Here is a 27,993-nt window from a genome sequence, read left to right on the forward strand (position 1 = left end):
ACCTCAGATAAAAAGTCTACTAACTAACAGAACTACACAGAATAATGTTTTGTTTTTGTTTAATTAAAATTATGCAAATGAGATGCACTTTACACAAGCTTAAAAGGTTGGGTATTTAAAATATCATGCCTTGGAAATTTAGGACTTTTAATTTGACAAACGATGTCTAGTTCCGTGTTATTCGACTTCTGGCCACCCATTGGTCAGTTTTCGAGTGACGTAGATTGCGTCATTACGAGTTCTAACGGGCGGACTTTTTCAAAATGGAGGAAAAGCAAACATTTTGGAGGGGAAGCCATTCACACATATTAAATGTATTTTTGTACGTCATTCTCCAGTCAAAACATCGAATCGCTACAGAAAAATAACGATGTTTTTGGATTTATTTTACAAATCGATCTACTGAAGATATTATGAAGTAAAAATGAGTGTTTCTATCGGTGATAAAATTGAGGTAAGTGAGCGGTCGCTTGAGGCTCGAGCCTGGCTTTCGTAACTTACTTGATTCGGTTGTTGTGTGTGTGTGTGTGTGTTTGTTTGTTTGTTTAAACTCTTGAAAACTATTTAAACTTATTATTTCGTAAATGCCCAGGTCTTAATTTTCATTCGTTACTGCTACTACTGCATTTGGCAAAGAGTTTTAAACGTATCATATTGTTTACAGGGACCGAGCCAAAATGCATGACATGAAAAACGTTTTCAGTTAAATAATAAAAATACCCCCGATACGTTTTGACACATGCTGAGTCTCTCGCCGTCTGTTCATCCATCTGCGGTACATTTAACGTTGCAAAGGTGTTTTGGGAATTGCGAACGTGGAGACAGTTGCTAGGCTACGGGCTGTGGCGTCAGTGTCAGGTAGAGAAGCGCGAGGAGAGCGGGAGAGTGATAAACAGATGTCAATGTCAGATGCAGGTAACTAGTGACGCGTCAACAAAGAGTGCACACCGTTTCCAACGGGATGCTATTGTGTTGTTGGGTAAAATCCGTGATCGCAGCACTCTATGCAAGATGTTGGACTTAATTCAGTCATTCCTGCAAAATGTAACTACTAACGATTCTCAAGAGGACAGAATTTTAGCATCATCTGCAGATCTTAACATTGAGGTAGGATTTTTCGTGCTGAGATTTTCCTCCAAAGAAACCTTCAAATGAATAAGATGGATCCCGGGGGACAGCACTGAACTCTTGAATTGATTGCATTTGTGTTTCTAATTTGTAACGCAGACTGCATTCTTTTATATTTCAGGACTTTAAAGTTCTCACCTTGCTGGGTAAAGGCTCCTTTGCCTGTGTTTACAGAGCAAAATCTGTAAACACAGGGTTGGAGGTGGCAATTAAAATGGTAAGAACATACTTTCTGCCGTGTTTTAATCTTCTGTTTTACAAGCGAGTAGATAACCGGTGTTGTGGTTGTGCAGCATCTGTTCAAAAGTGTTCAGTGTACCCATATGTACTTGCAGATTGACAAGAAGGCAATGCACAAAGCTGGCATGGTGCAGAGAGTCATTAATGAGGTGGAGATTCAGTGTCGGTTAAAGCATCCAGCAGTTCTTGAGGTGAGCTCAAATCCTTTTCACAGACATGGATTACTGTTACAGTTCAACTCATGGTCGCAATTAAACAAAAAAAGCTTGTTTACAGCTTTATTGCCAGATTATTTAAGTTTGGTAACATTAGTAAATAAACATAAACACACATTTTGGATGTTATTGCGCTTAATGGAAAATCAAGAATTATTAAAATGGTCATTTTCAGTTTTAAAGTCTCAGAAATGTAAAGGCAGTTTCTTCAGTGGATTTTTTTTTCTAGTTTTAATCATTTTTCACCTCTCTAGTCCCTACTTTATTTTACTGGCTGGCTAGTCAAATATAGCTTTTAAGGCTCTTACTGTACATTTATAAGTGTAATTTTTAAACATATTGATTGACTAACCAAGCTGATAATAATTTGCACATATAGGAAATATAATTACTTTCTAAATACTTATGGATTTCAGCTGATTCATTGCCTTGCTGACTAGCTTTTTCTTAACACGTTGAATACTTTTTCCCTGTGTCATTCAACTTTATTTCACATAACTTTATTTATGGACTTTAATGTTGTGAATTCTTTAAATTTGTGGATTTCTCGAGTTAATACTGATGTCTGGTGAACATTTCATGTAAATGACCTCATTGGAAATATTGGTACAAAAAAGTTGATGCGTTCAATACTTATTTCCCCCCGTGAATATACAATGTAGAAATGCACCGATATTACATTTTTCTACCGATAGACGATTATTGATATACTGATATCTGCTGATACCGATGATTTGGTGGTTATATTAACTAAATTTTGAAGATTCCATTTTTTGAATGTTATTCCTTTATATTAATATTGAACATTAAACTAGTGATGTTTATTGAAATTTTCTATACACAGAGCTCAAGTCATTGCATTTTTCTGTTCTCTTTTGATTGACAGGATAACACAGCCATGCCGAATTGCTAATAATGTGAAAATTTGCTTTTATCAACCGATACTGATTATTGGTCGATATTTACAGTGCATCTCTACTATGCACATATTTGTAGCATAATAATATAAAATGGAGGGCTGTCACTAGTGTTGTAGTTCTCGAGACCGGTCTTGGTCTTGAGACCGGTCTCAAGACCACTTTTTAAAGGTCTTGGTCTCTTCTTGGAATCGACCGCATTTTTACTCGGTCTCGTCTCGGTCTCATACAAAGAGGACTCACAATTTTATTTAAGACCACAACCGATGGCACATCACAAATTTATTTATCATTAATTTAATGCAGTTTATTTAGGTTTGGCATATGATGTTGGCATTGTTTAAGCATTGTTTAAGTTTCTCCCAATGACAGTTTGTCTAATTTTTTTACTAAAAAGTCCTGCATTGTGTGAAGTGGATGGCAAGCCATGGAAAGGCAGTTCAGAATAAATGGATAAGTTGATTTCAGCTCCTTAGTGTTTGTTCACTTTTATTTGCTTATAGACAAAGATAAATTCCCACATATTTGCAATGCCTTGATTATTTTATCAACTTTACGGATGGCATACATCATATGCATATTCCACATTTTATCATAATTGTTTTAATGCAGTGACTTGCACTGGTCTTGGTCTTGACTTGGTCTCGACCCTTTAAAGTCTTGTCTTGGTCTTGGCCTGTCTTGGTCTTGGTCATGACTTTAAGGTGGTCTTGACTACAACACTAGCTGTCACTAATATGAAATTTGGCTGGCGGTTAATTGCGTAATAAATTGTGACAATTATGATGATTAATTGTCTGTTTTATTGCTTTGCCATTTAATTCTCATAATTTTTGTTTGTTCATGAAATAATTTTCACACGTTGTTCTTATAATTTAAATTAAATCTTTTGCAAGGTTTACCTGGCAGTAAATATTAACACACAACACATATTTAAAAGTAATTATTTATTGAATATATCTTTCAAAAACTGAAAATTCTAAATAGGAAAAAAACACAGTGTCTGAAAAACTACAGAAAAAAAAATGCAATCAAAATAAATTGACTATACCAGAACAGGCCTTAAATAGTAACCAATCCTACCAAGGTCATATTAGTACAGGACCATATGTCTGTAGTGGCTGCAAAAAAATCTATTCCTTACAGATCCTTAAGAATAGCATCCTTCACTTCCCTATATTTGAAATTGCTGTTTTGAAAATGTATGTTTTACCTGCCAGTTCATACTGCATATTAAAGTTTAGCATGATTTTTTCCACGGTATTGAATGGTTTTGCAATTTATCGTGTTATAATGTCAGTTAAGGAGTGCCATCTGATACAGTCGCGTTTATACGAGGATGTAGCTCCCCCTTGTGTTTTTTTTTTAGAGAGATGTGCAATCATTGCGGTGATTTGAAATCATCGCGATGAGGTCAAACAGTTGCGATGAGACGATTATTTAAACATTGTGACAGCTCTAATAACATTATTATTTAATATTATTTGAAGAAAGTTGTCACACTGAATTACTTTAAGTAGATATTGACTAATTCTGTTTTTTTTTTCTATTTTCTGACTCAAGCTGTACAATTACTTTGAGGACAGTAATTATGTGTACTTGGTTCTGGAGATGTGTCACAATGGAGAGATGAGCCGCTTTCTGAAAGACAGGAAAAAACCTTTTACAGAGGAAGAAGGTGAGTTTTAACTTGATCTGTTAGAAGAGGGTTAGTCAGGCCAAGAACTGATTTAGTGGGCCAGCAAAGATGACACATTTTTAAAACATATTGTCTGTTTTTTGGTACTGCCATTTACATTTAATTTTTCAATTACCTGCCTATTTAATTTAGATTGCAAGTTTATGTGAAATATAGCCTAATGTTCTTTTCTATTGTCCCCTGGTGGTCTACGACAGAATTGAAGGGGGTTAGTGAGTTGATGAAAAACCATGAATTGATTACAATTAAATCACAAAATGTAAACAAATAATTTTAATGAATAAATAAAACGTTTACTTACACAAAATATATATTTTATTTAATAATAATGATGATGCAACTTGTTTTTAATCAAACTTTAAAGCAGATTACATTTTTTTTAAGCTAAACATGCAAATGTGCTATAAATTATTGAAATATTAACTTAAAATCAAACTCTTGATCTGATGCATATTTTACCTAAAAGTACAAAAAGGATTTTGTTACCCTAATATACAGTCGCTCCAAAAAGAATTTTAACACTTTTTAGTCACATTTTTTTCAGGGTGCAAAGGTCTGTAGGAATGCGATGCTGGAAAACAGATTTAAGTGTTTGTTTCTAACGTTGCTATCTGGTAATTTTTGTTTGTCTTATTAACAGCGAGGCACTTCATGCATCAGATTGTAAAGGGCATGCTGTACTTGCACACTCATGGCATCATGCACAGGGATCTGACCCTGTCCAACCTCTTGCTCACTAGCAGCATGAACATTAAGATTGGAGACTTTGGCTTGGCGACACAGCTAAAGCTTCCCAGTGAGAAGCACTTCACTATGTGCGGCACACCAAACTACATTTCCCCGGAAGTGGCCACACGCAGCGCTCACGGCCTGGAGTCTGACGTTTGGTCACTAGGCTGCATGTTCTACGCATTCCTAACAGGAAGACCACCCTTTGACACGGACACTGTAAAACGCACTCTCAACAAGGTGGTACTGGGAGAGTATCAGATGCCTATGCACATATCAGCAGAAGCTCAGGATCTGATTCAGCAGCTGTTGCAAAAGAACCCCACCCTCAGACCCAGCCTCTCGGCAGTGCTGGACCATCCTTTTATGACTCAAACTGGCCCCACCGGAAATAAAGACTCTGGAAGCAGCGACGGAGGATCCATAGACAGCGGCATTGCCACAATATCTACAGCCTCCAATGCCACCAATAGCAGCGGTAGCAGTCGACTTCAGAGGAGAACCAGGCAGGTGATTGGACAGCCCTTACCCAATCGCATGGCACCGATTCCCAGCCACTCCCATCACTCCACCAGCTCCAGTTTTAAGAGTGGGCATGAATGGCAGCCTAACTCGCAAGAAGAATTTTCCAGGATAGGTGGTGGGCGAATTCCCTTCAGCGCTGACAGCGGAAGGCCTCATTCTCGCTACCTGAGACGAGCTCATTCGTCAGATCGATCCGGTGCTGGGTTTAGCCAAAATCGACAGGAGGCGGAGCTGGAGAGATGCCACTCAGAAGAGACACTTCCAGGGTCTGGGCGCTTGTTCCCACCAACCTCCAGTTACAGAGATATGCCCCATAGCTACTCTGAGCATGGACGTCTCCCATCTCCACCTGTCAAGCAGCCTGCAAAGTAAGAGGCAGTGTGATTTATATACATTTTTTTTGGAAATATCAGCATATAAGCTTGTATGTTATTTTAGTATTATAATGTACAGAGTTCCCACCGGTCCTTGAAATCCTTGTAAGTTTGTGAATCTGGGAGAAAAAATTCAAGACCCTGGGAAGTTTTTGAAAACATACATGCATAGATACAGGTCATTGAAAGTGCTTGAATCTATTTTATGCAAGAAGTTTTCTGGAAAACAAATCCATATTATTCCCTGTGTAGTGTAGGATAATATCATAAAAATTCTAGACTTTTTAAGCACACATGCTTAATTGTTCGCTTTATATGCTTATATCTTCTGTATGCAAATGTTGATTCATACCAAAATGCTTTTTTGCATAGTTGTGTTTGACACATCAAAATGTCTCTGGTTACGTATGTAACTGGCGTCCCCAAAGTGTCACCGCAGTGCGAGTTCCCTCAAAAGGGAACTGTAACAATGTATCTTAAAAGGTAACACAATGTAACCCTGCTCTCACTTGAAATGTGTCCCCACATTTAGTCCTTGAATTTGAGGGTATTGGATATGGAAAGTCGTTGAAAGGTCCTTGAATTTAAAGTTAGCTAAGGTGTGGGAACCCTGAATGTAGTGCAGTATCTACTCCTATTTTGTTATAAACTGTACTTTTGTTATTTTTCTTCCTCAGTTCTGGATCTTCTTTCCATACATCTACGCATTCTGTAAGATCGCAGATATCCGACTCTCAAACACAGCCCTGGTTCAACAATGACGGTATCACTATCTCTTACGGTTTATTAAAGGGTTTCTTTCACAGAAATGTATATTTGGTTGAAATTCTAAGAATTCACAAAAAAATTAGCTTTAGCTCTCCGTGCTTTCTTTGATGTAGTTCTAATTGGGTTATATTACAACACATCTTGAGCATTTTTTAGCAGAATGAAGTAAAAAGACTAATTTCTTTAAAATTAGAAATTAGGATTTAATTTCATTTAGGTTTAAGAGATCCAGCAGTGTCCTGCTATTGCTCAAGTGGAAGGGGAGTTTACCCTAAAATCTTGATACATCAGTTTACATTTTTATGCAGTTTGTAATACTATATACACATTTCCTGTATTTTCGGGATGTATTCTATTTATTAAAGTGATCGAGAAACAATTATACATGATCACTATAACATTGCATTGAAACAACAAAGACTTTTGCACAGTAATGCATATCACAATATATAACACCATATTGCTTTAAATGATTAGTAATGTACCTGTCAAGTGGTTTAGATTACTTTATATTGTCTTTATGTCTTTTTAAGGGCCTTTCAAGAGGCCAGCAGATCTGAGCAACCACAGCAGCAGTGGAAGTTTCCATGCCGGACGTAGGCAAGCTGTGACACCAACCTCCTGCAGTGACAAACCCAGCGGCCTTCGCTCTCAACAGCAGCCCAACTTGTTCCCTCACACCAACCCTAGACCCGGCAGAGAGGACGAGTTTAGAGCAGGGCAAGCAACAGAATCTCAGCTCTACTCGGACCCGGGTCCGTCACTTGCCAAAGGCAAAGCAAACACAGAGAAGGAAAAAGCATCCTGTAAGAAGAACTTTTTACCGCTCTGTGCTGCCAGGCTCAAGCCCATTAGACAGAAGACCAAAAACGCTGTGGTGAGCAAAGCCACTCTGCAGTCTTCATGGACATGTCTAGATTTATTTATATGGTAAAATTAAAAGATGAATGATAAAATGTGTGTTTTTTCCCCAGGTTAGTATCTTGGACACCGGGGAGGTGTGTATGGAGCTGCTGAAAGGACAAGGAACTCAAGAGAGAGTCAAGGAAGTACTGAGGATCTCATGTGACGGATCCATGGTGAGGGACTTTCCCTAGTAAATGTAATACAACAGGTAATGGTTGTTTGGAATATTGTTATTTATGGAAGATGATATGCTTAGATTACAGTATACCAGCCCAATGAAGGTAAAGGCTTCCCTGTTTTGGACCATCCCCCTTCACCACCTGAAGACATTCTCATCTGCAGCTTTGAGGATTTACCAGGTAAGTTATGATTAAATCAAGGGAAAGCGGTTGAAGTATGATTTATCATAATAAGAAAGATCATCAGAGCATCACAATTTACTTTGTTTCCTACAGAAAAATACTGGAAGAAGTACCAGTATGCTACAAAGTTTGTTCAGTTGGTGAAATCAAAGACCCCTAAAGTCACATTGTACACAAAGTTTGCCAAGTGTATGTTGATGGAGAACTCTCCAAACCCAGACTTGGAAGTGTGCTTCTATGATGGTGAGTGTCACAGATTGACTTTTTTATGATTTTTACAATTGATATTCTCGTAATCTTTAACATCACTAGAGTAAAGGATGTAACCAAATTGCTTCAGTTGCTCAGATAAATGCATTCACCCCACCCACAATGTTATTGTGATATAGGTTGAGTCATAATATTTTGCGTCATGTCGGAACAATTCGAACTTAACCAACAAATGTAGCTTATAGTAATTGCAAATTAAATGGGACATTTCACAAGACTTTTTTAAGATGTCAAATAAATCTTTGGTGTCTTCAGAGTACGTATGTGAAGTTCTAGCTCAAAATACCATATAGATCATTTATAATAGTATGTTAAAATTGCCACTTTGTAGGTGTGAGCAAAGGTGCTGTTTTGGGTGTGTCCTTTAAAATGCAAATGAGCTGATCTCTGCATTAAATGGCAGTGGCGTGGTTGAAAAGTGCAGAATAAGGGGGTGGTATTATCCCCTTCTGACATCACGGGGGGGGGCACATTTCAATTACCTATTGCTTGTGGAGAATGGTTTACCAAAACAAAGTTACTGGGTTGATCTTTTTCACATTTTATAGGTTGATAAAAGCACTGAGGACAATTATAGCACTTAAACATGGAAAAAGTCAAATTTTCATGATATGTCCCCTTTAAACAACTGACAAGAGGAAGTTTTTAGGTTCTGATAAATTACACCCTTCACTTTTAAACTTTTATTGTTTTTAAAGATATTTAATATTAATGAGATGCGTCAGTGCTATTGCTATGAATGGGGGAGATTGCAGCGTTCAATATGGCCGTTCTAGTCCTGCCTTTTAGTAAAAAGAGTCAATTGTCTACCGTTAAAAGAACACGGCAACTTTTTTTGGGACTTTAGCTTATTCATCGTATTCCCAAGAGTAAGATAAGTCCATACATACCTTTTTTATCTTCATGCATACTGTAATTCTGCCTGACGCACCCACCGCTAGCCTAGCTTAAAACAAAGTCTGGAAGTAAATGGCTCCAGCTAGCCTACTGCTCCCAATAAGTGACAAAATAACGCCAACATTTTCCTGTTTATATGTTGTGATTTGTATAGTCACAGCGTGTACAGATAACAAGGTCATATGAGACACAGCCATCTTTTAACCGTATACATACTGGGAACTATATTCTCAGACGACAAAGCACTGTTACTTGTGTGGAGTGATTTGCTCGCAGCACCTGAGAAGCCCCGTGGTGAGGAGTAGAGAGTTCGCGCAAGTGTTGAGCTAATCAGTCCGCCCAAGTAGCAGTGCTTCGCTGTGACTATAGAAATCACAACATATAAATAGGAAAATGTTGCCATTATTTTGCCACTTATTGGGAGCAGTATGCTAGCTGGAGCCATTTACTTCCAGTCTTTGTGCTATGCTAGGCTAGCAGCGGGGGCATCAGACGGGACGCATGGAGATGAAAAAGGTGTGTATTGACTTATTTAACTCTAAGGGATACGGTGAATAAGCTAAAGTCCCAAAAAGTCGGCGTGTTCCTGTAAAGAATGACATGCCCTGACCCATGCGCAGTATCTGACTTGGCTTAAGCAAGACCTGAAGGAGTTGCAAACCTGGCGGCGCAGTGATGCAACTTCCTTAAAAAGACTTTGTTGTGTTTTGAGACAAGTACATCCATTAATGTATTAAAAGGATATTTTGTCTTTTTTTTGGCCAGGTGCGAAAACCCATAAGACGAGCGAGCAGATGCGTGTGGTGGAGAAGAGTGGGAAGTCATACACGGTGAAAGGCGACGTTGGGCTGAATGGACTGAGTGCTGACTGCAGACTCTACATGGAGCTCTCTGAGGAGGTACTGCTTTGGGTTTAGTACTATCAAAGCTGATTTCTGGCTTTTAACTGTAAAATGTGAGTGTACATGTTTCTATGTCGGGCTGTATGCTACTTTGATATTGTGTTTGTAGAAGTAGTAATACTCAGGTGTTTGTGTCTCTTTCAGGGACATCGGATGTGTCTATCTTTGGAAGCAGCTATAACTGCTGAGGAGCAGCGTAGTGCTAAATGCACACAATTTTTCCCCATCACTATTGGCAGGTGAGCCTTAGGTTTAGACCGTTGTGGACCAGTAAGACTTTCGTTGAGACTTTTATACGTTTTGAGTGCACCCCCAATTGGATGTTAAATTGTTGTATTATTACATTTATGTATTTTCTATATTGGTATTTGTTGCACTTCCTTCAGTTTATGCAGAGTAATAAAAAAATTGTTTTAATTGTAAATACAGCAAAGAAAGGGAAAATAAAATATCTAGGTGGTGCATTATGGAATTTTGTGGAAAGTTCTTAATTGTAATGAAAATGATGTCTTAAAATCTTAAAGCAGGGTTTATTTTCTTTATGCAAATTATCTTTTTTTTTTTTAATTTGAGGTCAAATGTGACTTAGGCATTTTGTGGAGATATCTTACTTACATTTGGAGTTAGACTTTAAATTCACTCTTGACTGTATTTGAATAATCATATATCACTTGTATTTGTTTGTTTAACAGGAAACCCACCAATCCTGTTTCTCCAGCCCCTCAGGGTCATTGTTCATCTGACTCAAACCCTGCGGCACCTGCAGCGGTCGCTCAGGTGTGCCCGAGTCCACCGCAGCCCCCAAACATCACTCCATCTGTACGTCATGCATGAATTTGTACCACATCTAGTGTTTAAATTATTTCAGAGTTTAAGAAATGAGGAGCTTAGATACGAAAGCCGATAAACGGCACCTCCGGCATAAATTATATTACCTGAATGCTTTCGGCACGTATTATACAGTCATCAGTACTTTCTAATCCGCATAATCCTGGCCTCAGGCCATTCAGAAATACCGCTTTGTCATGGCAAGGCAACTTTATTTGTATAGCACATTTCATACACTGAAGTAATTCAAAGTGCTTTATATAGAGATGAAAAAACAATCTTAAGAGGGGAAAATAATCCGTAAAAACGAGAGATTGCTTTGTTGGCGGAATCCATTAGTCGGATAGAAAAAATGCTTATTTGCAAGTATACACATGTCAGACCCACTTAAAGGGTTTTGCATTTGTGCTCTTTAAATTTTGAAATGATTTTTATTATTAACTGATAAAATGTTTAAACCCTAGATGATTTCCTACACTGGATCAGACTTCACCACAGCCAGTATGGCTAAAGGCAGCTCACCCCAGTCAGGCAAAGATGAACGAACCATTAACACAGGGAAGGTCCTGAAGTCCATTTTTGTGCCAAACATTGGCTGGGCATCTCAGGTAAGTTTACTTATTTTTATAATTATAATAATAATAATAAAATAATAATTTGTAATGTTTACATTACAGTGTAGTAAAATCAGTGTTGGGGTAGTTACTCAAAAAATGTAATTAGTTACTAGTTACTAGTTACTTCTTAAAATTGTAATGAGATTACTTTACTAGTTACTGCATTTGAAAAGTAACTTCACTACTTATTACTTTACTTTCCTTTTTCTTAATTTACCACATAGATACATGGACATGGTTTAGGCGGGGTTGGCTGATGATGAGTGACTACTTTAAATGACCGGCCAGGGCTCAAGACTAACTTTTTGCACTGGTTGCACTGGTGCGCCTAACATTTTTTCTTAGGTGCACCAGCACAAAAGTTAGGTGCACCCTAATTTTTGACCCCATCGGATTTATAGTTCGCCCAAAAATTAAAATTCTGTATAATTTATTTGTAAATCAGGTTTGTAACTCTCATGTTGTTACAAACCTGTATAAATGTCTTTGTTCTGGTGAACATGAATGAAAATATTTTGAGGAATGTTTGCAACCAAACCATTCATGAGCCCCATTCACTTCCATAGTATTATTTTTTCCTACTATAGAAGTGAATGGGGCTCATGCTTGGTTTGGTTATTAACATTTCTCAAAATATGTTGCTTCGTGTTTATCAGAACAAAGATATTTATACAGGTTTGTAACAAAATTTATAATTTATTTTTGGGTGAACTGTCCCTTTAACACCGCAAGTTTAGCGCCCATGGTGGTTTCATACAGAATATTAACATGTAGGCTATTTGATCATTTTCATGTTGTCATTCCATTTTCCTTATACGAGTCATGCACAGTCCTGTTTGATAACCCGCATCCGCGCGATTAAAATAACAATTGACCCATTATCCGACATCAGCATCAATTTATTTCATACCCGTTTTACATAAAGACTGCGACCGGCCGCACCGCAAATCGTGATGTAAGGAGAAACCTTTAAAGATCTTCATGCAGAACATTGACAGAAATAAGCACAGGACCATGCTTGTTTAAATATATTATCATTTAATGTGAAACTTTGTGAGGGTCGGCTGATTGACAGCTGAGCGGTCAGCAGTGTTTGAACACTCATAAGCGCTGCGCTTATATTTATTATTACCTTATAAATTGATGATATGATTGCAGTGATTCCAAAGGGATGTCCAAAAAAACTCAAGTAGAATGTTAAATGTTTAAAGTTTAATGTCTCTTTCTCGCTGCCCTGTGTAAACCCACGCGGGTGATGGCATGAAACGCGTGAGGAGCTTGCATTTTGCATTACCTTAAATTACCTTAAATTATGGTCATACAAATGAAAGTAAAACAACATTCAAAACTGTAATGTGTAAATTTATTTATGTAAAGTTACACTCACAATAATAACAACACATTGTGCTTTTTTAAATAGGTAAAAAGTGTTTTGTGCTGCATCGGTTTGGGAGCGCGTCACACAATAAATACACTCATATAGGCTACTTTTGAATTCGTTTTGTTAATTTGCTAATTATTTAAGGGAAACACATTTCATATAGGCTTATTTATTTTATTATTTTTTTCACTAAAGAAAGGCGTAATCATCACGTTCTATTCATTTTAATGCTTTTTGCGCATAAACTAAACCCGTGGGGGAATTATTTATAGGCCTAAATGAATCAACAACGCAAATCAAGGAATTAACTTATTTCTCTATTTAAGACAGTCTGCCAGGGCGGTAACAGTGATACATCAAACACCGAAAAGTTTATAGGATTAGATTTGGAAGTAAGATTATGAAGAAAACAGCGGTCCTGACTCCTGGCTTTTTTCTATAAATTGAGCGCACGCGACATTGCTGTTTGGGTTACGTTCAAATAATTTCTTTAAAAGAATTATGCTCTGACTCGATTGAGGTTCATTACCTAATTCCGTCTTCGGGTTCGGACCTCTCGATCCCTGACCGGTAAGTTAAGCAGGATCTTTCGCCACAAGTGTTGTATTGCCATGCTGGGCTTACAAATGCTCAGACAGGTTGCTCATCGCGTTGAAAGACACTTGTCATGTGGGCATAGTGTGCATTTCACACTAATATTTTTGTCCTTTCGAGCAATACGCTGAAAGTTATGTGAATATCGCCCCAGTGGCTGAAACCCTCCGTCTTCATTTCCCGCTCCCCTTTGCACCAGCAGCTCCGTCAAATTAATCTCTATGGCAACGGCACACGTACAGGGACACGCATGCACGCACCACTTAAATAGACAGAACTTTACACCCAGGCAAACACTGCTTGGGTAACGCAGGAAAGCGCGTTCCTATAGTCTAGTAAAGTAGTGTAGTTACCAATATTATTAGTGTAATGCGTTACTTTACTTCGTTACCCAAAAAAGTAATGTAGTTACTGTAATCCGTTACTTTGTAACTCGTTACCCCCAACACTGAGTAAAATACAGTATTATCATTTTACTTTGTTTTGTTTTAGCTTACAAGTGGTGAGGTTTGGGTTCAGTTTAATGATGGATCCCAGCTGATGGTTCAAGTTGGCGTCTCCTGCATCACTTTTACTTCATCTGATGGACATGTAACCAGGTACAGGCTTTCATATAGAAATTAATTATTAAACACATCTGACACAAAGAAATTTGATTGAAGTGTACAAATTGGGCTATTACTGGTTAATGTTACTTTATTCACAACAGACCTGAGTTTCGTTATATTAGCGAAAATATAAGTAATGAATGAGATAAATAAAATCAGGGCTATTTGAGACAATACATAGGATCAGATTTAATTTTACCCAATTTTTTACAGGTATAAAGAGAATGAAAAGTTACCAGAGCTGGTCAAAGAAAAGCTACACTGTCTGTCCACCATCCTGGGGCTTTTGGCCAGCCCTGCTGCCAGACGCTGAGAAAAACAAATCACACGCCAAACAAACGCAGAGTTTATGTGACCTAGCACTTCTGTTTTTTATGTCACATTCAACTAATGAAAATGCTTTGAGTGTTTGTAAATACATTTTTAACCTTTGTACATATAGTCCTAAAGATTATGAAAATTATATATTTTTATGTTGTACATAATGGGTTTTCTGTCTTTGTGTATGTAGATGTATTGTGCGTGGTGGCTTTGTTTTTTCTACCAGTGTTTTCAGCTTTACAATGAAATGTTAGATGTACAAATAAGAATTAAACATCTGCTGCCTGGTCTATAATTGGTCATGCTGTTTTGTGTTTTTGCTTTATTAAGCACTTGTAGGAAAGATTTAACAGGGAGTTGAACTGGTAATGGTATTGTGACATAAAATATATTTTGCATAAAGAAATTAAATCTTTAGAAATATTAAGATGTACTGCTACATTTTGACAATAAAGTGTAACCCTCCTCCTATTTTATATATGAAGAGTAATTGAAGACGGGCCTTGAAATATTCGAAAATAATGCAAACCCAAGGTGGTAATGCGACACGGGTGGGTGATTCTCGCGAAATTAGACTTATGAGGTGTCATGAAACATTTTGATAAAAAAAAGTAAGTATCAAAATAAGAAGCATAAAGTTACAAACATCTTTTCATGTATATTTTGCACATCATTTCAAATGACATCATACGAACCAATTTTGTTGTTTTTTCCACATTTAAGGGGAAAATTATCATTTCCGCAATGTGTCCATGACTGGATTTGGTTTCTTTGACATGAAAATATTTATAATTAAAAAATCTAAAAAATAAAAAGCTTCAGTGCATGTTATACTATAAACATTTACAGTAAAGAAACATGAGGTATTTGGTGATCATTGGTAAATGTAAAGACAATAATAAGGAATATAAATGTGTCTCATCCTCCGCAACAATTTTTAATCATTGTTTAGCCCCTCAAGGAACAAGGAAAAAATGTTGGAAGGGAAGGGTAAGCAGTTTTTATTTTTCTCCAGATAAAAGTTGAAATTTTGTTTGTCATAGTACCTAGACAACCTTTTAGTTCTCATTACCGAAACATGAGTTTATAAATGCATATATTTAATGTAATATCATGTTGCGGTAATGATAATTTTTTATAATGAAAACATTTAAATAATTCTAGTAGATAATTTTATAGAAAAAATAAAGAAACTGTTTTTTAGGGGGAAAGCATAAAAATAAGAAAATAATATATATTTTTTAAGATAATATTAGTTCAATTACTGCATTATTTCTTTTTTAAATACTGTAAAGCATGGTTTTAAACCAGAGAATTTACATTTATGTATATGGAATTTAGCCATTAAAATGATAAAATTAATAATGTATGTGTGAATTTGTTCGCTCTTCTTATTTACAGCGGTGTGGTGCATTTTCGCGGGGAAAAGTCAGTGTGACGTCATTTTGACATCCACCCGCGTAAAGGAAAATAACATGCAAATTTATGTTTCACAGAGAGATGGCGATAGAAAGTTACGGATTGCAGCTTTTAAAACAAGCATTTCCATTGCAAAACATTGTTTACAAAGTCCACTTTACAGCAGTTATCTTTATTTAGCCGTTTATCTTTCATTGAAGACACACAAAAAAGTTTTCTTTCTATCTTTAAACAAAAATCATTTCAAAAACAGCTACACACAGATGGTTAAATATTTATTAACCTTGTTTAAAAATCCCATTATCTGCTGCAAGTCGAAGTACTGCCATAGCACACGTCGCACTGGCGCCCCTTAGCGACCATTGCTAGGAAGCGACGTTTACCACAGTCGAGCGGCGAGGCGCTGAACAGCACAAACCTCCTGTCATGCTTTAGGAGCAGCACACACACAGATACACATGTTAGCCGGACTGAACTGAGCCCAGCCCCACCTCTGGACTGCGATCGGATCGCATCAGATCCGTCCGATCATCATCAGGGCTCCTTAAACTAACAGTCTCAGCGACAGACAGACAAGCACACGAGTTATGGACACCAGACTGCCCTCCAGCTAGCTAACTGCTATCGGAGCCCGAAACATGCACTAGACAGGTATTTATACGACTCCATCTGCTTTCTAAATGTGTCGGCTGGGGATAAAACAAGAGTAGAGGATGTCTGACATCTAACGTTATCAGTTAGACTTGAGATGATATGAATGTGAAAGTAGGTGGAGTGCTAGCTTGTTTGTGCTGCTGTTGAATGAGCGGTTTAAAGCGGATTTCAGTAGTCCGCTTTGGTCACTAACGTTAGTCTGGTTTCATTTCTTTAAAAAAATAAACAAAATATGCATACGAGTAAGATTGAACTGTATTTGGTTCAGTATAATGATACAGTTATGTTTAATCCAGCGCTGGGCAGTGTCTCAACATCTGGTGAGCTCCCCTCATGGACAGCATTTCAGGCGGTTTCCTCTTCTTATCAAGTGTACGTGCGTTGATGTCTCCATACAGCGTCAAACAACACCCAAATCGTTCAAACTCCAAGGAGACTTCGAAAATTGGGAAATGTATTTAGTTGGGCAGCTCACTTGGTTTTGAGACACAGCCATGGAGATTTCTAGTATGACCTGGGCATCACTTTAGAGAGGATCTGTTCTGAACATCTACTGGCTTATTTCAGCATCCGTCTTTGTTGTTTAGATACCTGCTGGTCTTCATATATGACTTTATCATTAAGAGGATAGTAGCCACGTGTTTGTTGGACTGATCGTTTCTCTTTGGTTTGACAGGCGTTGTGTAAGAAGAACGTTTCCTGTTTTTGCTGGAGTGACATTGGTGTCACATCTGGCCATCAGCGGTCGAAGATGCAGACCTTTCTGAGATGCAGGCGTGTGGGCTATTGGCTCAGCGAGAAAAAGATGAAGAAACTCAATTTCTTGGCATTTGCAGAGATGTGCAGGTAAGCGGAGATCCATCTTTTTCCTAGATGTCATCCTGCATGTGTTTCCAGCAGTTTTTAGTGCCTGTTCTTGTTCCAGCATTTCTACTTTAAAGATAGGAGTGGTGAATCAAGTTGTGTTCATGTTATGGTATATGAGTATGATCGGACATGGTTATTAGGAAGCTATATTGAGAACAATAAAGGAAGGGTGTTTGAGGTTGTGTAAATCTGTGTGCAACAAGGAGTCATGCTAAGATAACACTTTTGTTTTGGTTTTCGTCTTGGAAGTGCCGTTATGAGCAGGAATGGATGTTTAGGTTGTCAAAGTGTTATTCTGATTTAAAGGGTACATGGCACAAGATTTTTTTTAAGATGTAAAATAAATCTTTGGTGTCCGAGTACATATGTGAAGTTTTAACTCAAAATGTCATATAGGTAATTTATAATAGATAATTTATTATAACAACAGGTTAAAATTGCCTCTTTTAGGTGTGATCAAAAATGTGAGTTTTTTGGGTGTGTTCTTTAAAATGCAAATAAGCTGATAAAATGAAAACGATGATTGGCATTAGGGGTGGGCGGAATGACAAAAAATCTATTCCACGGAATGAATCATTTTATTTAACGGAACGGTATTTAACTCTCTCTCTCTCTCTCTCTCTCTCTCTCTCTCTCTCTCTCTCTCTCTCTCTCTCTCTCTCTCTCTCTCTCTCTCTCTCTGCCTCTGCGCTGAATGGCAGTATCGTGGTTGGATAGTGCAGATTAAGGGACGGTATTGTTATTAGGGATGTCCCGGTACCACTTTTTCATTTCCGATACCAGAATTCTGAATATCGGCCGATACCACTACCTGCCTGATACTACTGTTATTAAATGTATATAGTGCTTTCTGCTACATCTAGTATAATTTTAAATGTAAAAATCAATCATTTAAAATGATTTACAAGTTACAAGAAACTAGTGATGTGCATTTATGTCATTTTTTCATTTCGATTAATCCATAGTTCTGAAGAACCAGTACTCGATTAACTGGGGGCGGGGCAATCAAAGGGGAGCGGGGCGTACACGTCATGGTGAAAATGAAAAATATTTTTATAAAAAACACTCAAATAAAACTTAATTTTGAAGAAACTATGACAGAACAATGAACACATACTAGATTATTAATGAATTAAATGTTTTTAACAGAAACCCCTTACAGGAATAACTGCGTGATGAAGTGAAACTAAAGGGTTAAACACAAACCGAAGCGCTTTCTATATTACGCACTCTACATAATATTAAGCCTTATACAACATAAATGTACAACGTGCATCTATCTGCATAAAATGCAAGACTTCATAGTTTTCAACTAAGTTATGTACAGAAAGTTTAACTCTGTGGATGTGCATCATAAACAGCACACTTTTAAACACATCCAGTCAAAGCACAAGCTTCATAACATTAACCAGCTTTAAGTCTTTTGCTATCATTTTACGCAAGATCGCTGAAGAACGCATATTGAGAAAAAGGCATCCTCTTGTGGGAATCCTCGCTTCGCAATGGAAAGTTCATAACTGTTAAAACACAAATAGCATCGATGCATCATGTGCTCAGCACATAGTGAATTGCATCCATCCAACGGCTTACTGAGACATTATAAAATCAGATCTTTAAAATAGCCCACAGTTATCGTGTAAATGACGTGTTTCATCCGTCCGCTTCACCAGTGGATTTACTTGCGAGTAAGTTACAGTGTTCTGTGAACTTAAATATCCATACATGTATTTTTGTTCCTCACATGAAGCTATTGAGTGTATTAAGACTTTGAATATAGTGCATAAAACGTTTATGGTGCTTTTATAAGACTTTGTTCTTTTAATAGCTTGTTAGTAACAACAGGGTCCCCACGGGTCCTTGAAATCCTTGAAAGTTTGTGAATCTGGGGGGGGGGGGGTTCCAGGCCCTGGGAAGTTTTTGAAAATATACATACATGGATACAGGTCATTAAAAGTGCTTGAATCTATTTTATGCAAGAAGTTTTCTGGGGAAAAAAATCCATATTATTCCCTGTGTAGTGTTGGGTAATATCATAAAAATTCTAGACTCTTTTAGCACACGTGTTAAACTGTTCGCTCTAAATGTTTATATCTTCTGTATGTTGATTCATACCAAAATGCATTTTTGCCTAGTTGTGTTTGACACATGAAAACGTCTCTGGTTGTATGTAACTGTTGTTCCCTGAGAAGGGAATGAGCCGCGCTTCTCCCTTGCCATACTTCCTGCGTCCCTGTAACGTCGTCTTTGGCCATATTTCAGATAGCGATATACTTCCTGGCTCCCTCATCACCCTGTCTTTGTCGTTAAGCCTCACCATTGGTTGAATTTGATATACACATTCAGACACACTTACCCCTGGAGGCGTCCCCAAAGTGACGCAGTGCAAGTTCCCTCAAAAGGAAACTGTAACAATGTATCTTAAAAGGTAACACAATGTAACCTTGCTCTCACTTGAAATGTGTCCCCACATTTAGTCCTTGAATTTGAGGGTATTGGACCTGGAAAGGTCCTTGAATTTGAAGTTAACTAAGTAGGCGAGAACCCTGAACAAACACAGCTAACACACAGTATCGGAATTGTATCGGTCATGTTGTCGGTCCTCGATCCAATATCCGATCCAGCCAAATAGCCTGGATTGGGACATCCCTAATTATTATAATAACAGGGCTCTACGCAAATAATTTTTTATACTGGGCCGGTCGGGCCAAAATGTTCACTGTCCCCACTAAAAACAAATTCAGTCACATATTTAAAAATAATAATTCAAAAGTCAAATATAATTGTATACATATACAACAGACATGTTCCAACAAAAAAGCTCTCAACTTTTCTGCTTTACCTGTAAATTGTCAGCAAATTGTGCAAAACATTGCATCGTTTTTTACGTTGTGTTTACCAAAGTAAATGTCCGCTTTCAAGATAAATTATTACGTTTTTGACCGGCGCCCCACCATTTTAACATCTCTTTGCTCTACCAGCTGACGTAACAAGCAACACACGTTGTTTACATCAACCAATAAGGTTGGAGAAACCTCATGACATTGCTAAGAAGGCAACGTTCAAAACATTGAGGGCGAAGCACTGGCCCGATGCACTGGTTCTCTCATGCTTGCCCCGGGCCACCGGGCAGTCCTTTGTGTTGAGCCCAGAATAAGATCCCCTTTTGACGTCACAAGGGAGCCAAATTTCAATAACCTATTTTTTCACATGCCTGCAGATATTGGTTTACCAAAACTTACTGGGTTGTTCTTTTTTACATTTTCTAATTCTTACATACTCAATTTTTGCAATGTAGCATTCTAGTACTATACATAAATGATTTCAAAAATGAGGTAGATGGGTATACTTTTACTTAGGGGTCGGCGATAAAAGACATAATTAACCGGTAGAAATTTGCCAACCAGTAGAGATTTTGGACTATCAACTCTATCGAGGTTACGTGCCCAAGTCACGCTCCTGTGCGTGTGGTTGCGAAAACGTAATGTTTGTATACGTATTTAGGCACAGCAGTTTTAAAACAAGTTATTTTAAGCCATTGAAACACAAACAACAGATCTGCGTGCACTCTTTCAGTGTGTGAGGAGCACGCAAGTCACGCACCAGCTGCTCATTAAGCTCATGACCATTTTTCCCGCTTATTGGCCTAAAATACATATGCGTCAAATTCTCGTCTTTGCAAGTGTCCTCATAAACACGACTAAGAGAAAGTAAATGGCTAAAAGAGAAAGCGCATGTGTAACAGTGTATTGGATCCGGACTTTGGTCTTAAAGGGGAAGTTACCTAATTTTGCTCCTGTCTGTCACTCATGTTTATCAAACAGCATTGCGAGAAAATCTCTCACTGCTCTTGACTAAATCACTTTTCTACCTTTTCTATACATACATACATACTTAATTATTTATTATCATTTCTTTATCATTGACTGTTTATCTTCAGAGAGCTTGAGTTTTGTTAGTTTTTATCTTTTTTTTATGCTTGTATAAGTTTTTGTGAGAATTATGAACATTTCTAAGGTATTAAAGATTTTAACCTTATAAAAAATAAAAAATTCTACTGTGATACATATTTTTATCATGATATAAAATAAATCCTATCGTTATAGAAGATTTTGGTCATATCGTCCACCCCTACTTTTACTTCTTTTTAAATCCCATAGACTTTCATTGAAGGAAGAAGCTAATAGCTTACGACAAGAGTATCATATAGGGTTATCCAACACAGTCTCATGCAATACATACCTATTTTGGGTACTTTGGTGGGTAATCGTATTAATTTGTAACATCCCATTCCTTCATATGTTGTAGGACAATCTTCATTCACCATGTGCCTTTTTGGATAATCGTATGTTTTTTGTATGATTCACATTCACACAAATTCGGAGTTGCCACCATGTTAAATAGGTAAATTTCCCTTGAGATCAGGTTGACTCATCTCGGGTAAGGTCTCTTTACTTGTTTGTACCAGAAAGCAGGCGACTTGCAACTACCCAGAATACTCTAGCAACCTAGTAACCGTTGGTAATAATCACTCTACAGTTTAGCCACTGCGTTACATTGCTGTGGCAACCACCAACAACAACACAGCAGCATCCTGAGGCTGACTTTCACACAAACAAAAAAATGTTAATCTGGTTTAATCAGCTTTGCATAATATGTTTTGCTGTTCATTACATGCTGTGTTTTAAATTTAGTGGTTTAATATGTCTACTTAAATTCTTAAAGTTAACGGTGTCAACGTAAAAAAAAGACTCTGGGTTCCCCACTGAACCTTTTTAATAAAGTGCCTTAAAGTAACATAACCAAAATTTTATATCCTACTAAGAATGGGTTGGTTTCATGAACAGGTTCTTTATCCACGGGGCTTGCAAAGTGACATGGGTGTTGTGGTGAATGACCCAAAAGCAATTTAGACCAGTTAATTACTAGCAGCTACAATAGTGAATCATGAACACACACACACACGGAGCAGTGGGCAGCTGTCCCTGCAGCCCGGGGAGCAATAGGGGATAGGTGCCTTGCTCAAGGGCACCTCATTGGGCTGGGCGGTATGAGCAAAAATTCATATCCCAGTATTTTTTTAAGGAATGCCGGTATCCGATATATATCCGGTATTTCTTACAAAAAGGATAAAAATGTTACTTGAAAGTCAAAGCCTTTATAATCTTTGTGGCTGAAGTTGTTGTACCTTAAAGTTGTAAATACACCCTAATAAACTATCTATTCCACTTCAAATCAAAACAAAAATTATATACCATGCAGTACCATATAAAAAAATCATCTTAGTTAGAGCCTTTATCTTACCCGAAATTACTGTATGCTCGTGTCCTTGATGGGTGGTAAATGTTTGTCATACCAAAGTTGTTTAGCTGGGTTTAGTTAACTTTATATACAAACCAGGGAAGTTCTTAATCATTTCTTTTTTTTACTTTGTTTTGTGCACATGGGCATTATCATGTAATATGATCTTTAATCTATAATATAATTAAAGAAAAGTGTCCTGCCCATACTATTGAAATTATTATTCATAAAATTAGAAACACACAATTCTCATGAATATACTGAACTGTCTGTAGCATTAAGATTTGTGTTCACAGAATTTACTAAAGTAGTCAATCCTCTTCATTAGAAGGGGTGTCACAGTCCTTCTGTCCTTACAGTGTATTCCAGTCACAAAAATGGACAAAACTTAAAAACATATGATCCAAAATAATTAAGTTTATAGAACAGATGGGGTTCTGGAATCTGATTGGCTACGTGCAAACTGAAACTATAACGCGCACACATTCAGCACATTTAAAGTGTCTGTGTTTCATTCACACACATCCTCCCTTATTATTTCTTAATAATAATCTCATTAATTCACACTAATAGCTTCACTGAAGCAGCACAATCATTCGTTACTAATTCTAAAGTGACGTTTTAAAATTAAATAACGGAGACTTGTTTGTGGCTGTTATACTGGGCTTTGAATCTGAGGAAAAAGTTCACCACAAAATAAAACTCCTTCGGAGTTTCTGTTTTATCTACGCACTTGTCCCGTCGAACTAAAGTATAAACGCAGTATCACTCACTTGGTATTGCTATAATAGTGATGAGGAATAACTTCAATAGCGTATTAGATAAAAAGGTGTTGTGATGGAGCGTCAGACATGTTGTTGGGATGAAAGCACACATATGCAGCAATAACTTAATTCCAATGATCTCTCTGTAAAAGCAGGTTGAGGAGACATTTTATTTTAGTCTTGAACTCAATTATTACAATCCTCCGAGTGCATGCAGTTTTTGAATGTCCACATTCATGAGGCGCATCCAAGCGTCACATAGTTTCTGCGTGCTTCTCCATGTCGCGTATTTGCTGTGACTGGCGGGCTCGCGCAGAGCGCGTGTATGCGCGCTTGAGTTGCATTAAACCATATCGATATGAATGGTATGGGCTAATTCTGCATCGCGTCGGGAACCCATATCGATATATCCCCTAAATCCGATATACCGCCCAGCCCTAGTGCAGTTGCAATTTTCCAGCCGAGAGACTCAAACTGGCAACTCACAGGTTACATACCCGACTCTCTAACCACTAGGCTACGACTGCCCTTTGTTGGGTCTTTTTACCTGTCTACAATATGGACAGGTCCTGGAATAAAAAATAAATCTAGAACACCCTGCTTTGTGGGACCATACATTTAGACAAAGAGCCATTTAAGAACCAAGTATGTGTGGTTTCATCTATTTGTTGCATTCATAATATGCATTATCATAAGGGTAGTTAGCTTGTTTGAAAGCAGAACAAGCTGTAAAAGGATCATTGTTTTCAGTGTTTCTGTGTTTTGTTCCACACTGAGTGTTTTTTGGCTAATGCATCTGTTGTTTTAACTACAGTATGGTGCCCTTGAATGGTTTTACATGGCACGTTAAGGTCACCCGTACTGACCCACAGTGCTGTATCACTCCGCCAAACCTTTTATTTAATTGTGCAATCAGACAGATTGCCTTGCTCATCATTAAAGGTTCCCTGGATTATTAGTCAGCAGTAAGTGGGTGAGAGAGACAGCAAGCAGACTGAAGATGGAGAGAGATTTGGCATAGCAAAGCACTCCGACTCCAAAAGCTTTGGTTCTGTGTTTGTATGGGCTGTGAAACTTGAGTGAATTGAATTGTTGGACCGGCAAAGGGTTAAGGTTACACACAGGACTTGAATATTAAATGTGTGTGGTAGAGTGAAAGATTGTGTGTGTAGATCTTTGTTTTTGTCTACTACTTGCTTGCCGTCCTCCACTGTCTCTCTCCAGTTGAATGAACAATTGTGTAATGTGTGAAGCCAGTGTTGCATCGAATTTCCTCAGTGACCAGAGACTGTGTGTGTGTGTGTGTGTGTGTGTGTGTGTGTGTGTGTGTGTGTGTGTGTGTGTGTGTGTGTGTGTGTGTGTGTGTGTGTGAGAGTAATTGTGTGACTGAGCTGGGAGAAAGTAGGAATAAGAAGAAAGGGGAATACGAACAATGTGATCACTGTAAGCAGTCAACACTGTCAGCCAATGAACAGACAAGGCTAAGATATATTTTTTTGTGTTCCACATGTAAAACCCTTTCAATTTAAAAATAAATGTTTACTTGTTTCTTATGATAAACATTAAAGGACAAGTTCGGTATTTTACACTTAAAGCCCTGTTTTCAGATTGTTTATGATGAAATAGAACGGTTTTGACAGAAATTTGGACATATGATGCTGGCCCGAGAATTTTCGGGTGTTTGTTGTATTACCCCCCCACCTCTACAACTCTACAATGGCTGCATAGGTGCACTGGAACAATCCTTCCTAAAATGCATTAAACTTTTGTTTACAAAGACATGAAGCTTACCGAGTGGTCAGGGGTGTTCACTGATATGCTCACACAAAAATCGCTGCAAAAGTTGCTTTCCAACAGGTTTTATCGTAGTTTTTGTCCAACTCCATTGACTTGTATTAGATGTGCTGTGAGGTACGGTATTACTCCGCCGCCGGGAACGGAAATGGTGTTGTTTGTATTCTTGCAATTGGCAAAGGCGGAGTGTCTATTATTCAAGCTGTCAACGGAAGAATATACGGATGTGAGGCGTTTGGAAAAATAGGTCCACAAGTTTACAACAAATGCTAAAACACCTGTTAGAAAGCATCTTTTGAGTTTCAGGTCTTTGTCAACAAAAGTTTAATGCATTTTAGGAAGGATTGTTCCAGTGCATCTATGCAGCCATTGTAGAGGTGGTGGGGTGATTCAACAGAAACCGAAAATTCTCGGGCCAGCATAATATGTCCAAACTTCATTAAAAACTGTTCTATTTCATCATTAACAATCTGAAAACAGGGCTTAAAGTGTAAAAAACCGAACTTGTCCTTTAAGTACCCTATTTTAAAGGGATAGTAAGACCAAAAATGAAAATTACCCAATGATATACTAACCCTGAAGCCACCTGAGTTACATGTGTCCATCCTTTTTCATTTGAACACATATTCAGATATTATTGAAAATTTCCTATCTATTGCAATCTTTATAATAGATGAATATGGGGTCCGCTCTTTCAAGTCCAAAGAATGTGCATCCATCCTTCGCAAAAGTAATCAACACGGCTCCGGGGGATAAATGAAGGCCTTTTAACTTGTTTTAAGGGTAATCGATGAGGTTTTGAAAGAGAAATATTTAAAACTTTACCTATGAAAATAATAAGCTTCCGATAACCGCCATTTTAGACTTCTCTGCGTTCAGGAGAGAGTATCAGTGTAGTGTACGCACTTTTTATATGCGGAGGGCGGAGGCACAGAGCATGGAACAAAACACCGCCCGCACTCGTCATACATCACTACGAAAAGTGCGTACACTTTAATATTTGGCATCCTTTTGTGCTGCTGCACATCCCTGTTTGTGTAATAAGTAGAGTATATGTACGTTGTGCACCTGCCTATAGGCGCATATTACTGACATGCTCTTTAAATAAAAAATACTGTGCCAATGATCAATGAAGCAATCATTTTCAGTTGCCTCAAAGTAGCAACACACTAATAATGCGAGTGCATTTGCTATGTAAAAAACAATAGCGTCCGGTTAAAACTAGCAAAAAACACTTCCGTTGTGCCTGGCGTCGCATTGCGCAGGGTTTATAAGTGGGCCCTAAGAGTGTTTAGAAGGCAGTAATTAAGCTTTTTAAAAAAAGTAATGCAAATGTTTAGTCCGACTGAACTACTGTTTTTGGGGAAATGAATGTGACATTTACCATTAGACCTGGATAATGGTACTCATTATTTAAATGATAGTTAGACTTTGTAGCCTTATATATGCTGCAGAAATTCAGCAAAAATGAATTACACTTTTTTCACACTATTGGACATCTCACATTCACAACATAATCATTTGAAACAAGGAGCAACTTTTGGTATCAGTAGCGGCAGATGTCATTTTAAAGGTGCCGTAGAATGTAAAACTGTATTTACCTTGGCATAGACGAATAATAAAAGTTCTGTATTTGGTAATGACATATCGTAAGCCTCAAACACTATTGTTTCCTCATTCTTATGTAAACTTTGTGCATGCAAAAGAACGTTGGAAAACAGGCCAATCTTAACAAAACAAAACAACGACTGTGACATTACAGTCGTGATGTATGCCTCCAACAAATTAAGTACAACGTTGTTGCAATGCTAAAAACAAAGTTGCAACTGCTGAGTTAGCGTTATATGCTAGTTAATGCTATATGCTAGCAATTAGACTGAAGTTCTACTATTGACATTACAGTTAAATGTTAAAATCTGTGTTATTTTTGAAACAACAAACTTTGTGTTGTTTTAACACATCTTGTGTTGTTCCTTATATTTATGTGAACACAAAATCAACACGAAATGACACATAATGTGTTAAATATGATAACACAAAACAATGTGTAAAAAAACTAACACATCCTTTCTTATAGTGTATGTAGTTATCACACTCTAAAAAAGGTGGTGTTAATTTTTTAAACATAGTTTGTGTCATTCCATTTAACACATTTATGTGTTATTTCGTGTTAAAATAAATGAAATAGACAACACAAGTTGTGTTAAAAATAACACAACTTGTGTTGTTCCAATAATAACACAGAGATGTGGTAGTTAGGGACAACACATTTAATGTGTTGTCCCTAAACTAACACAGAATGTAATCTGTTTTAAGAGTGCAGTATCACATCAGCCTTTAAAAATACCCTTGTTAGTCAATCACTTAAAAGAATGACTATTTCTGACTATGTGTATGTCACTATTGTGCAATAAAATATTTATAACCAATTGCAAACATCTGTTCTCACGACTAAGGATTGCGGAAGTTGTAAAACAATTTGTGACCCATGCTGGCAAAATGAGTCGAAATTAGCACATTTTCAAAAATGCGTAAAACTTTAAAACGATGTATGATTTGTTTTAATATGACAAAAAATGACAGAGCTACACCTGTTTGAAGTTGATAGAATCAGCAAAGTCAGTTTTGTGAAAAATTTAGTTTTTTGAAGGTTCAAAAACAAAATCAACGAAACCATACCTTAAAGGTGTCAATGAATGCATTGAAATAATGTTAAATTGTTATTTGATGTCTACATAGAAGGTATGTTACTTTTTTAAGTGCAAAAATTATCCAGAAACATTTTTACATGTCCATTTACAACCCTAGGATTTCTCCTTTGAATAAAATGGTTCATTGTTGCCCTATTTGGAAGGGTCATGAATAAATATTGAGATCTGCTCTGATTGCTCTGCTCTGAGGCTCATGTCAGTAGCT

General features: G+C 37.4%; 2 protein-coding genes across 2 annotated transcripts in view; both read left to right on the plus strand.

The window, feature by feature from the left end:
- Window positions 1–229: 229 nt before the first annotated feature.
- Window positions 230–14,750, plus strand: LOC129418063 (serine/threonine-protein kinase PLK4). The gene is made up of 16 exons (XM_055172988.2): window positions 230–454; window positions 1,250–1,345; window positions 1,464–1,559; window positions 4,064–4,178; window positions 4,840–5,821; window positions 6,505–6,590; window positions 7,129–7,472; window positions 7,570–7,674; window positions 7,758–7,860; window positions 7,957–8,106; window positions 9,796–9,929; window positions 10,077–10,171; window positions 10,625–10,751; window positions 11,225–11,368; window positions 13,845–13,951; window positions 14,174–14,750. The coding sequence occupies exons 1-16, from the start codon at window positions 425–427 to the stop codon at window positions 14,271–14,273; spliced, it is 2,814 nt and encodes a 937-aa protein (XP_055028963.2). The 5' UTR covers window positions 230–424; the 3' UTR covers window positions 14,274–14,750.
- A 1,303-nt stretch (window positions 14,751–16,053) lies between these two features.
- Window positions 16,054–27,993, plus strand: part of LOC129417476 (inositol-tetrakisphosphate 1-kinase) — a 67,786-nt gene continuing 55,846 nt past the window's right edge. The window contains exons 1-2 of the mRNA XM_055172176.2: window positions 16,054–16,351; window positions 17,031–17,200. Coding sequence (XP_055028151.1) covers window positions 17,106–17,200 — 95 coding nt within the window. The 5' untranslated portion in view covers window positions 16,054–16,351; window positions 17,031–17,105. The remainder of the gene's footprint in view (window positions 16,352–17,030; window positions 17,201–27,993) is intronic.

The sequence above is a fragment of the Misgurnus anguillicaudatus genome, chromosome 7 (assembly GCF_027580225.2).
Source record: "Misgurnus anguillicaudatus chromosome 7, ASM2758022v2, whole genome shotgun sequence".
Taxonomy (NCBI): Eukaryota; Metazoa; Chordata; class Actinopteri; order Cypriniformes; family Cobitidae; genus Misgurnus; species Misgurnus anguillicaudatus.